This window comes from Fusarium proliferatum, assembly GCF_900067095.1.
Source record: "Fusarium proliferatum ET1 genome assembly, contig: FPRO_scaffold002, whole genome shotgun sequence".
In the NCBI taxonomy this organism is placed as follows: Eukaryota; Fungi; Ascomycota; class Sordariomycetes; order Hypocreales; family Nectriaceae; genus Fusarium; species Fusarium proliferatum.
Genome location: NW_022194791.1, coordinates 1,362,459 through 1,374,914, shown reverse-complemented (window position 1 = coordinate 1,374,914; position 12,456 = coordinate 1,362,459). Strand labels below are relative to the sequence as shown.

Sequence of the window (12,456 nt, the reverse complement as noted above, 5' to 3'; positions counted from 1 at the left end):
GATCTATCTGACCGAATGGCAGAAGTTGGGGGCATCATCAATCAATCTCACCATAAATACATCCTAAAGTATGCCTAAACTTGACAAATTTTTACACTAAAACTATGATGAATTCATGCCATCATATCTATCTTACATACAGACGCTTCGAAAAGAAAAAGAGAAGTACATACGTAGGGTTACTATGCAAGAGGATATATATCTCAAACACAATCCCCATCGAGATCTACTCACCCCTGACCATTACATCAGACACTCGACTCATTCGATTCATTCTTGGAAAGCGCCTTGTACTTTCCCGGCTTAACGTTGGATCCTCTGCCCTGGGCAAAACAGTTGTCCGTCTCAGGCCACTCATTCGGGCGAAGATAATAGGGATCTCTCTTCTTCATCGACAACATCCCGATAAAGTCAAACGGATCTGCGATAAACATCACCCAGTGCCGTTTATGAATCCATCCTGGGCCCATGCGTTCTGTCTCGCCATCGAAGTCGAGGTATTGACGTTGGTCGTGAGGTAGATATCGTCCCGGGTGGATGATATTAAGCCAGTACGTATAAAGGGCGACAGGAATGGCTTCCAGGACATAAAAAGGCCATTCACGCTTCATGAGTGCGTTACTGTTGTCTTCTCCGCTGGAAAGGATATCCCTGAGCTCAAAGGTCTCGACGGCGCGGAAGACGCAGCGGATGAGGATGAGTATCGACGTGCCGTAGAGCATGATGAACAGAGTTCGTACGTTTGAAGGCACCATGTTGGCCCTGGAGCATCGCCTGTGAAGAATTCCCACCATGGCAATGAAGCCAACCTCGATTGTCCCTTGGAGAATAACCGCGATGGCCATGAGGGTTGCACCAGAACTTAGTCGCTCCTCGTCTTGTCGACCATTACCAGCGGCCATCCATGAGGCACCAATGGCAGTCAAAACCTCAACAAGAGAACCCAAGAAGACAAATATGTACACGATTCGGTTCGGGTTGATGATGGAGTGCATTGGCAGATAGTGCATCAGACGACCAAGAGTGTTGTATTCGGCAGCTGAGTATACCGGAGGGGCGAGATAGATGAAGATGCTCGAGATCATGTATAACGGAAGACTGTCTGGTTTTCGTACTGAGATGGCTCTCACTACCCATCCGATGCAGAAGAACAGGCCGGCGTAAAACATGAAGAAGGTAACCCGCCAGAACTTGTATCGACTGGCTCGAATCAGCATCTGGGTGGACTTATCCATCCTAGACGACGACTTACGTGTTCTGGACATAATGTCCTATGAGAGATATTCCTATTATCACCGAAGCAATAATGGGGAGGATTTTGTTGGCATCGTAGCCATAGAGATTGTCTTTTGTTGGATTTGCCATGATTCACGTGGTATAAGTCAACAGTGTTTTGTAGGGCTTGGCTTCAACAAAGTTCACTCTCAAGATGAACAGCATCGTCTTTATATAAACTTGCTCAAAGATCAACTGCCTTCGCCATTGCTTCCATCTCTTGATCTGCCCTGCATCTCCCCCATCTGTTACAAGGCGCAGCCACAGCCGTCGAGGGTAAGCTAGCAGCCCTACAGCGAGCGAGCGCTGGGTAGCGACAGATTGAGTTAGACTTGGCGATTGTGCCTGTCGATGTGGACCCTTGGCAACACAGCATTTTCTGTTCATTGGTCTGACTCTTCAACCTGGATCCATTGATTCCTTCACGGCTGAACCTCTGGTGTTTGTCTATTCCTGGTATTTCTTATCTAGAGCGGTAGGTTAGTACTGCTTCTGGTCTAGTTCTGGCTGTGTCCGCTGTATTCAGGTAGATGTAGCGCTCTGGTGGAACAAGAACGGTTTGAGCACAATCTCTCGGATTCTCAAATCCGTCATGTAGGGTTATATTTTTCGGAAAGGGAATTACTCCAGATTTAGCGGCATATACAACATCAGTGATCCCAATCAATTGGTGCATATTGCTTGTACTGAAGCGTACTATATCACCTCGACCTCGACTGTCTGAACCACTATTTGCAACACCTACTTACCCGAGACCAATGAGTAGCCTCAAAACCAGAGAGCATAACAGCTTCTTTCTATAAACCAATAAATAAGATGAAATTAAAACCGACTTTCTATGTTTACTAAGTTAAATAAAAAGTAATTTGGCATCGTAGTTACGAACAGCAAAAGAGAACTCCCCCGGGAAGGCTCGAACTTCCGATCTCCCGATTGTCTATGAATAACAGTCGGACGCTTTAGCCAACTAAGCCACAGGGGATAAGCTCGCTTGATAACATGTAGCCGATTATTGCTACCTAACAAGAAACAGTTTGTCGACGTCTGGCATAAAACAAACACTCTTCTTCATCTGGACTTTACTTGAATTATTTATAACATGCGAGGAATTGCTAGAAAAAACCAAAGTGAATAGTTAAATTACAGTTATTCATACTAGGCAAGATATAATTCGTAAATTGAACATCGTTTGAGTATACTCTCGGTTCGAACTCCCAGTGTTCATATTAACCTATTACACAAATTAAAGACTATTATAAGACTTGATCGTTCTCTATCTCCTCTATCACATCCCCTGTGTCTGATATGGCAAGGTATGGCCATGATCCAGTTGTCAACTCCAGTTGTGACATTCGGTTCTGTATTTTGTGTAGAAAACCAGAGTCTCGCCCTCCAACAGAGTGCAGTACATGTTGTAGCGAGTACAAGATTTCTCCTGCACCAACAAGCATACTACTTCCATGAGCTGAAAATGGTGTGCACGCAACGATATCAAGCATTGCATCTGCTAATCGGAATACTTTAAGTTCCTGTAATATCAAAGTCAATTCCAGTACGAACTATCTCCCTTTGTCACTTACAATGCCGTATCCGTGGGTTGTGATGGCAGAATTTGTCACCATTGAAAAAAGTGAGAGCATCTTGTGGCCGATCTTGACTGGAAGAAAAAGAGAGAAAGCTTCGTCATCTGGGTAACACGACATTGCAAAGTGGCGAGCCGTGTACTCCCATAGAATGAGTCTGATCCATTGGCGGGTGACGAATAAGTCAACTCGTTGAGCTTCACGAGCAGCGTGGTCGTGTGCGTCTAGGCATAGAGCGGCTTGATATGATACCAGCTTCTGCCTCTCAAGGGGCTGCTGGTTTGATGAAATTGTTGTCAAGTTACTTTCGAGATATGCAAAGAGTCTTGTGAGGGAGATGAAAGCTTGCATTCGTTGCTCATCTGCCATGTCATCTTGCGTGTCTGGGAAGACATCTATGACTTGCAGAACCGCTTGCAAACCATGCTGTGCAGAATATGTTCTGAGACAAAATGTCAGCAAGCATGACTGAAAGTTTAAGGTCTACTGTACCTCTCAGTGATGAGAACAAGCCAGTATATGCGAAGTCGAAGTGATTGCTCCTGCTTAGTAAGATGGCAATACGTCTCAGGATAACCAAGTTGCATGAGCTGAACTTGCGTCACAGCTTCTCTCAGAAATAGGCCAGCAGTCCGTAGCTTATTGCCGTTGGAGTGGTAAACATGAAGAAAGAAAGGTATGAGTGCAGAGGCCAGACTGTAGCTCTCTCGGTAATCATAAAGCTCTCTCAGCTGAAGACACTCGGTAGCAAACTGAAGAGATGAAGGGGCGTTTCGTGGGCCAGCATGTTCTGGTAGTCTTAGTTGAGCTACGGTGGCAGCACACAGTGCAGCCGCTAGAGCATGAGACTCGTAGTCATTGGGGTTGTCTGATATTTTTGTAAATAGGTGGTCGGGGTTGATGACCATCCAAATGGAAGATACTGGTCGTTTTGAGATTTGGAGGAAACGTTGATATTCAGAGAGTGGTAAGCGATAAGGCGGGAGAGGTACAGAGCTGGAAGGGTCGGAATGAGACTGAGAATCGTCTTGAATGATACAGGATTGAGTCTCCTTGATGCTCTGTTGAAATCTCTCGACTTTTTCTTTGGTTGTGCTTCGAGGTCCGCCCTTTGGCCCACGCTTCTTACGGGTTCTCAAGGCGGTGCATTCGATGCTTCTGAGTCGACATTCGTGACATGGTTTTCCTTCTTCACATTTAACACGACGTAAGGCGCAGCCGTCACAAGGGTTTGCGTTTCTAAGTCTCGTTGTCATCCTGATCGTGATTGTGATTGGATATCGAGTTGATGAGTCAAGCTCGATTGAGGTTGAATCGAGGTCAGAAAGTGACGATGTCTGCGTTGTGTTGCGCCCCACTCGCCACCGGAGTCTACTATTTGCTGAGATGTACCTCTCACGTTTTACTGCAGAACACGACTACAACAGCCTGAATTGAGCAGAAGTACTCAGGGCTCAGATGGACTAACATTGGCAGTTTGCCTGCATGAAAGCAATGCAACATGCTTTATGAGGAGTCGACTTGTTACGGCGTATATTTGAAGGGCTCGCTTATTAGTTAGTCGCTAACCTAGACCACTTCATTTTAGTCCCTGTCCAAGAGAATAACGTTATCCATATGAAATAATCCATCAGCTCTGTTTCCTTTGTTCCTATTGTGCTACTAGTGACTATCAATGCCCGATTGGTCCAAATACCTTACGTCTAGTGGCATTGGATAACGGTTGGGTCTGGATAACACCAAGCAGAATGTGTAATTGAGCTTTGAGATAGTTGATCTGATTTACTTCCCTATTGCCCGCTTTCTCTACAAGAATATTGAATCGTTTGAGAGAATCGACCTATCTATCAACTGACAACTCTTGCCTCTCTTAACCCCATCCAAGCCCATCAACCAGCACATACGACCATAGCTCGCAGAGAATACGGGGTCCCGTCCGCTCCCCCATCGTCAAGCTGCGAAGCGCCGGATTAGTAGTTGGGTCGGTGACGACCAGCGAATACCTGGTGTTGTATGTTTTTTTTTAAATGCCTTTTGAGTCTTATGCTGGTTGTTTTTTGCTCAAGGTGAGTGTGTGTGTGAAGGTATTGGACGTTGAGAAACTCTGGCGTAAGTTGGCTGACCCATGCAAATTCTGGAATCCGACAGTGTAATCAGTTGGAGGATGTTTCGTAGCGGCTGTCAGCCATGAGCAACTCCATTACCGGTCCAAGCAACTCCTCATCCAGTCCCAAAGTCATCAGTCGTCCAACCTTGACCGCCGTGGGCTGGGGAGCCTTGACAACTCCCCAAAGCTTTTCCTTGGTCCACATGTCCATCTGATAGTCTAGGATCAGGTCCTGGATACGGTTCAACGGATCAAGCACGCTCAACCTGGGCTCATCGCCCAGCTGGATAGACACCGTATCCAACTTATCGGGAAGCACAGGGATCTGGACGACTAGCCCAGGCACCTTGGGATAATCCTCAACATATGGCTTGACGTCAAGACCTGTCTGATCAGTGACACCGCTAACGACCTTGAAACCCTTGGGAATCTCCATGATAGATAGAAACTTGATACTCCAAGCTTTGCCCTTAGGCTCAAAGTAGAGCCTGCCACTTTGCTGGAAATAGCCAAGAATGGGAGACTCGCTGTAGTTCCCTTTATCAGCCTTATCATTTTCATCAAGCTCTTCCTCAACCTTGAGCCTGCCATTCTTGCCTACAACAACGAGAACCTCAAAGTTCTGAGGGCTCTCACCACCATTGCTAGGGGTAGGGTCCGCATCGAGAGGAATGATGGAGCCCTCATGCGCAAGAACAGGCATGTTCTTGATGCTTCTAAACATCTTGATGTCCCGGTCCCCGTCGTATATAGTTCCAGTGAAGATGTCGACATGTCGACCAGGAGGTACCCAAACATCAACGGCACCATGATTCGTTCTCTTGTCGCGGGGCTTCACGATGGGTGCAGCCACTAGTTCTGAGCCAAAGTAGTATTGGTTTGGCTTTCCATATGCTTCATCTCTGTCCGGAAACTTCCAATATAGAGGCTGCACAAGTGGCTCATCGCTCGACGATGAAGCACAGTTCATGGTGTAAAGATATGGGATAAGCCGGTGACGGAACCGCAAGAAATTTTGCATCACCTCCGCAAACTCAGGGCGATACAGCCAGGGTTCCTTGGAAGTGAACAAGCCCATCTGGGAATGGAGCCGCATGATAGGCGAGAAAACACCATATTGTACCCATCGAGTAGCAAGCTCGTCGTCACGATAACCACCCATGTGGCCACCGATGTCGTGGCTCCACCACCCATAGCCAATGTTGGACGCTGTAGCTGTAAACTCAGGTTGAAACTCGAGAGATTCCCAAGTCATGATACTGTCACCTGAGAACCCGACAGGATAACGATGACTGCCTGGACCTCCGAAACGGGAGAAGATGATAGCCTTACCCTCCCCATTTTGCTTCTCATTGTCGAGAAAGTGATAATGGTTGAGAAGCCAAAGAGGATCGAGACCTCGGACACGGCTGTATGGACCTTGCTGCCAGTCAATCCACCAGAAATCACAGCCATCGTTCTCGAGACTTCGGTGGAGTGTGTTGAGGTAAGAGTGCATGAACTTCTGATCGACAGGGTTGAAGAGAATCGGAGCTTTGTCAGAGGTGTCGTGCCCAAGATCCTTGGACATTGCCTCATACTGATCCTCATGGTGATGCACACCGGCATGTGGATGATCATTCAAGGTAACCTTGAGTTTCTTGTCGTGCAAAGCTCTGGTGAAGGCCTTGGGATCTTTGAAGAGCTCCTTGTTCCACGTGTAACCCGTCCAGCCAGCATGCGGGATGTGATCGCCGTGGACTTGATGCCAGTCCATATCGATGACAGCGACTGAGAGCGGGACCTTCTCAGCTTCGAATTTGTCCATGAGCCTGAGGTACTCCTCATCAGTATAAGGATAGTAGCGACTCCACCAATTGCCGAGTGCCCATCGAGGGAGACGAGGCTGCTTTCCAGAAATGGCAAAGAAGGCCTTCATGGCAGCCTTGTAATCGTAGCCATACGAGAAGAGGTACCCATCGATTCGATCTCCAGGTCGTCTCGGTGCTGCAAATCCAGAAGAGTCGAAGAGCATAGAGTTGCTATCATCGAGTACCGAGTATCCCGCTCTGGAAAGGATACCGGACTCAAGTTCACACCGTCCATTCACTTCATCGAGCGTCCTGGCTGTGCCACCAAGATTCTGGGGTGTCTCGCCATATCGCCAATCAGCGCCCCAGAGGGTATTCTTGTTACTGAAGCTAACAACAAGACCGTATTTGTCGAAGCGCTTTTTGTTGTATGTGATTTGGAAGGCATCTGCTCTTATCTCTAGCTGATCCTCTGTATCCGAGACTGTGAATTTTGGAGTAGGGAATTCTCTATTGAGCGCAAAGGTGGACGGGCGATCTTCGAAGACGCCATCTTCGGCCCATTCATAGCGGAGAACAATGTCGTTGATGAGGGTGAAGCGCCATTGTCTACCAGACACGATTGAGTCTTTGTTGGCGACAGGTTTGGTAGGAATAGCGTATCCCTCCATATTGAAGTGATTGATCGAAGTTGTGTCAAGCAAAGTTGAAGTTGATGAAATGGGGGCAGGTCTGGGCGGTTTTTATATATGTCCTTCCTCAGAAAGGGTCGTGTAAGAGGAACCACAGCCGCTGAGTTGTTAAATGTTGAGATTATGAGAGAATTGTTGTGAGGGGAACGGCAGTTATCAGCACATTGATACATACATACATACTTCCATACATAGCTCACCCAATACTCACACTGAGCAACGTCATTGTGTCTCAGGAAAATGGCGGAGTCTCCGCTCTTTGGGTGAATTATTCGGCATAATTGGCGATTGGTGAAGATGTTATGCAGCGTCAAAGCGAAATGGCTAGCAGTAGGTACTGACTGACTGTACTCCGTAGTGCAGTTTGTTACAGTGGTAACTTGGTCATTTTTGCCAAGCTAGGTACCTTGCAGTCAGTGCCACTATTAATAAGTCATCGTGAGATCACAGTCACAAAATACAGCACAAATGCATTGAAACAAAGCAGGGTATCGTCAACCTCGACATTGTCGTACGTACATACGTATATGTATCTCGCACCATCTCTTCTGTTACATGTTGACACAAGGACGGTCTAAACACCATCTCCATCCCCATCTTCCTCCCATCTCACATATCCTGTGACTCTTCCCCATAATGTTGTGTATGCAAGTAATAAAAGCAATAAGCAAAATTGCAGCTCTGCAGACAGGCCGCGGGTATTACAGAGAACTAAATTGTAAAGTGACCATAGAAGCGGAATAGAAAATTCGTCGTTTGCCATGTCTCCTTTAACTGAACTGCGACTGCTCGAATTGCTGTTGCTCGTAATGATGTTCACTACCCAGCTTTGGCGACTTGACATCCGTGATAGACTTCAATATCCTGGTAGCTTGTCAGCTTCGTGGTCTAGATCGTACAAGCCCCATCATGTACTTACAGCAAGTTGCGATCCCTCATTTCCCTATCGAGGGTATCCATTTGCTTGGCTGTGAGTCTCGCCTTACTTATCTACAATCCATATGTTAGCCCTGAACTGACAAAAAGACCGCATGGCACATTGGATCTCGTGCGGGTGCATCATGCAGGGGCTTTTCGCACCGAAGCAAGTGCTGCTGAGGAATGGTCGTCAATCTCCTCACCTTCCGCTGCATCTTCGTTCGCAGCAGCGTTGTCGCCGTCATCTGCGTTGGCAAATCTGCTGGCCGAGAGACCCTTGGGTTTGGCAACGGCAGCGTTGGCCTATTCACATCTTAGTCAACATTGCTTTACGGGTTTCTCAATGCACCCGTACCTTTGCCTCTGCAATCTCGGCTTCCTTGACCTTGAGTTGAGCTTCCAATATCTCGATCTTCTTCTCATTATCCTCGACCTTGGCCACACTTTCATCCAGCTTGGCTTGGAGGTCCTTGGTATTGTTTGTAGCCTCTTCAACAAGTGCAGTCATGCTATCGCTTAGATCTTGGTAATCAGCGCTGGCAGTCTTCTTGCTCGCCTCGGCCTCGGCCTTGGAAGCCTCGAGTTCCTTCTTGACCAGGGCAAGGTCCTCGGTCAGAGATTCAATCTGCTTCTGGCTGGCTATAAGCTCGCTTCTTCGCTCCTCAAGCATGTTTTGTGTCCCCTTGATTTCCATATCAAGGCTATTCACGACATCCTCGTGGAACTTCTTGGTTGTAGCAAGCTCTCGCTTGAGGGCATCAGCCTCGGAAGTGTCAGGCTTGGTGTTCTTGGCCTCCTCGAGCTCAGCAAGAGCAGTGAATCGCTCGGTCTTCTCCTGAGCAAGTCGCTGAGAAAGGTCCTCAACTTCCTGTTGAGCCTTGGCAAGAGATTCCTGAGCAGCCTCCAGGGAAGCCTCAAGTTCAGCGTTGGAAGCAGCCTGTTGAGCGAGCTTGTCCTCCAGGTGGCTGTTATTGCTCCTGTGCTCAGCCATCATATCCTCGATAGCCTTGGTGTGCGCCAGAGTCATCTCCTCCAGTTCCTTCTTGACATCGCCACCTTCCCGCTTCATGCGCTCAATGACCTCGCTGTTGAATCCGAGAAGCTTCTCGACCTCATCGGCATGCTTCTGCTCAAGTTCGTATCGGGCCATCTCAATGGCTTGTGAGTTGGACTCGCGTGCTTTCTCAACCTCCTCCTTGGCGGTCTCAAGCTCAGCCTTAAGACTGGCCAGTTCTTCAGCGTGCTTGCTTTCGCCGGCCTTCTTGGTTTCTTCGAGTTCCAACCTCAAGGTCTCCAACTCAGCCTCCAACGACTTCTTGGCAGCATCTCTGGCAGCCTCAAGGTCAGCCTTAAGCTTGGCGATTTCAGCAGCATGGGCTTCATCACCAGCATTCTTGGCAGCCTCGATGCCTTCTTGAGCCTTGGCTAAAGCCTCAGCATGCTCCTTGTCGCTAGCATCCTTCTCGGCCTCAAGCTTGACTTTCAGAGACTCAAGTTCAGTAGCATGGGCAGTCTCGCCAGACTCCCTAGCATTATCGAGCTCCGTCATGAGCCTAGCAATCTCAGTAGCATGAGTCGTTTCGCTTGCATCCTTGACAGAAGCTAATTCGCTCTTGTGACCGGCAACAAGCTTCTCTTTCTCCTCGTCGTGCTCTTTCTTAAGAGCCTCTAGAACACTGGCATGGGCAGCCTTGATAGACTCAAGTTCCTCAGCATGGGTAGAGGCACCTTCGTTCTTGATCACTTCTAACTGCTTAGCATGGTTCTCCTTGAGAGAATCGAGCTCGGCAATGTGAGCATCGTGGTCTCCTGAAGCAGAGTTCTTTGCAGACTCGAGCTCCTCAGCGTGGCTGGCACGGAGCGCATCGAGATTCTTCTGGTGCTCGGCCTCCTTCTCTTCCAAAGCAGCAACGGCAGCAGCATGTTCAGCCTTAGCAGCTTCAAGAGCCTTGCCGTGGCCTTCAGCAGCCTCTGAAGAGGAAGTCTGGAGCTCGTTGTGTTGTGTTTCAAGCTCCTCGTACTTGCGTTTGAAGAAGGCGTCTCCTCGAAGAGACTCGATTTCGGTCTCGTAATCCTGAGAAATGCTCTTCATGCGTTCCTCATGCATCTCCTTGACCTTAGCAATTTCTTCTTCCTTCTCAGCAAGGGATTTTTGGGCGTCCTCGGCAGCAGCTTTCAGGGATGCAGCCTCCTCTTGAGCCTTAGCAAGATCTTGCTTAGCAGCCTCGAGCTCAGTTTCCTTCTCGGACAAGCTGGACTGAAGCTTGGTGATCTCGCCATTGAGAGACTGGATCTCAGACTTGGCTGCCTCGGCATCATTCTCAGCAGCCTCCAGCTTCGCCTTAGCCCCCGCGGCATCAGCCTCAAGAGCAGAAATCTTGGAGCTGTGTTCCTCCTGCTCAGACTTGAGTCTGTCGTCGTTGGCGGATTCAAGGGCTGACTGCGAAGAGGTTAATTCGTCGATCTTCTTTTGCAACTCAGCAGTCGCGGCCTCATGGGAAGCCTTGAGCTCAGCCAAAGCATTTCCGTGAGAGGAAGCGTCAGTCTGGCCCTTCTCAAGATCCTCTTTGTGCTTTGCTTCCAGAGCCTCGATGGCAGATGTCTTCTCAGCCTCAAGGGTAGCCTTCAACTCCTCGATCTTGGATGCATTCTCCTCAATGGCTTTCTGGAGTGCCTCCTGACTAGATTTGAGTTTCTCCTCATTCTCAGCCTGAGCAGCCTCGAGCTGCTTCTTCAATGAGGCGAGCTCAGTCTCGCTTGCTTCCTTGGCGCTAACAGCAGCATCAAGATCAGCTCGAAGCTTCTCGAGATCGCTCTCTGCAGCATGCAGTTTCTCATTCGCCTCAGAAACCTGGCTCTCGAGAGCAGCGATTGCAGACTCATGCTCAGACTTGAGAGTGGCAATGACTTCGTCATTATCTTCAGTAGGCTTTGCGTCAGTCTCGGTAGGGGTCGCCTCCCTACCAATCTTCTCAGTGAGCTCAGCGATCTTCTCCTCCGAGTTCTTCACCTCAGCCTTGAGAGCTTCGATCTCGCTCTCACCCTCCGCCAGCTTGGCCTTGAGGGCCTCGATTTCCTTGGCAGATTCTGCAGAAGGAGCAGCAGGTCGAGTTGCAGTTCGGGAAGCAGCAGTCAAGGAGCCCGAAGTAGAGAGGCGCTTGCTGGCGGTGGGTGTTGCAGCCGTTGATCGAGTGGCGGCGGTTCGTGTTGCGGTAGTGCTAGGGCTAGCTGCCGTTCGGGTAGTAGAAGTTCGTGGGGCCGTGGTGGATGTCGACGGAGGCCGTCGAGTAGCAGTTGTCGAGCTTGTAGTACCAACGGTCCTTCGCTCAGCAGTCTTGCCTGGACTAGATACAATAGAGCTTGTTCTGCGAGCAGAAGAAGCGGTGGAGGTAGTCGACTTCTTATCATCTTCGCTGGCGCTCATACTAGGTCGGCTTCGGTGGCTCGCGCTAGAAGTCGATGTCGCAGGACGGCGAACAGCCGAGGCAGGAGGTCGGGTTGGGGGCTTGCTCAGACCGCCAGGGGCACGAGTGCTAGCCGCAGCAGGCTTGGCCGTGGTGGAAGTAGAGCCAGGTCGACGGGTACCCGTCGTGGAGGTTGTAGTAGGCTTCTTTAAGGCTGGCTTTGACTCTCCATTCTCCTTTGCCTTCTCCTTGGGAGTCTCGGGGGACGCAGGAGCGGTTGCCTGAGGGCTCTCGGGCTCAGTGGCAGCAGCATCAGACTGAGAAGCGACAGCTTCCTCGTGCTGAACAACGTCAAAGCTCTCGGACTCAGACATGTTTACGGGATCGAAAAGGTAATTAAAAATAAAGTTCTATATGAAAAGCAAATATTAGCAAAGAGAAGGTAAAGAGAAGTGTACCCGTGATAGGTTATATATGGATGTCGCACGGGACTTTTTTTTTAAGTCAGTCGTTCAACAACCAAGCTCGACTGTCATCCTAGGATAATCAAGAGATGCCAGGGGAGAAAACAGCACGAGCCATGAGCTCTTTTGGCAAGGATATGTAGGTATCAGCCGCTAGGAATTGGTTAATCTCACCTTGAGTTGGACTCCTTTTTATCCAGCAAAACCGCGCTTCGCTGGCAGC

At 49.0% G+C, this 12,456-nt stretch overlaps 4 protein-coding genes and 2 non-coding genes across 6 annotated transcripts; 1 reads left to right on the top strand and 5 right to left on the bottom strand.

The window, feature by feature from the left end:
- Window positions 1–248: 248 nt before the first annotated feature.
- Window positions 249–1,365, bottom strand: FPRO_03325 (uncharacterized protein; the record flags this gene model as incomplete). Its single annotated transcript, XM_031226475.1, has 2 exons — window positions 249–1,200; window positions 1,253–1,365. The coding sequence occupies 2 exons, from the start codon at window positions 1,363–1,365 to the stop codon at window positions 249–251; spliced, it is 1,065 nt and encodes a 354-aa protein (XP_031077008.1).
- An 808-nt stretch (window positions 1,366–2,173) lies between these two features.
- tRNA lies at window positions 2,174–2,257 on the bottom strand. Its single transcript is given in 2 exon segments — window positions 2,174–2,209; window positions 2,220–2,257. It is a non-coding gene; the product is annotated as a tRNA-Asn (tRNA).
- A 271-nt stretch (window positions 2,258–2,528) lies between these two features.
- FPRO_03326 (related to Mal63p, YPR196w and Mal13p) lies at window positions 2,529–4,114 on the bottom strand (the record flags this gene model as incomplete). The annotated part of the gene is made up of 3 exons (XM_031226474.1): window positions 2,529–2,804; window positions 2,856–3,300; window positions 3,351–4,114. 3 exons carry the CDS (start codon window positions 4,112–4,114, stop codon window positions 2,529–2,531), a joined length of 1,485 nt encoding a protein of 494 aa, XP_031077007.1.
- Window positions 4,115–4,760: 646 nt separating this feature from the next.
- rrna53 lies at window positions 4,761–4,876 on the top strand. Its single transcript, XR_004093517.1, has one exon. It is a non-coding gene; the product is annotated as a ribosomal RNA (ribosomal RNA).
- Window positions 4,877–5,011: 135 nt separating this feature from the next.
- FPRO_03327 (uncharacterized protein) lies at window positions 5,012–7,426 on the bottom strand (the record flags this gene model as incomplete). Its single annotated transcript, XM_031226473.1, has 1 exon — window positions 5,012–7,426. The coding sequence occupies one exon, from the start codon at window positions 7,424–7,426 to the stop codon at window positions 5,012–5,014; it is 2,415 nt and encodes an 804-aa protein (XP_031077006.1).
- A 791-nt stretch (window positions 7,427–8,217) lies between these two features.
- FPRO_03328 (uncharacterized protein) lies at window positions 8,218–12,143 on the bottom strand (the record flags this gene model as incomplete). The annotated part of the gene is made up of 4 exons (XM_031226471.1): window positions 8,218–8,311; window positions 8,367–8,437; window positions 8,528–8,668; window positions 8,721–12,143. 4 exons carry the CDS (start codon window positions 12,141–12,143, stop codon window positions 8,218–8,220), a joined length of 3,729 nt encoding a protein of 1,242 aa, XP_031077005.1.
- Between the last annotated feature and the right edge of the window lie 313 nt (window positions 12,144–12,456).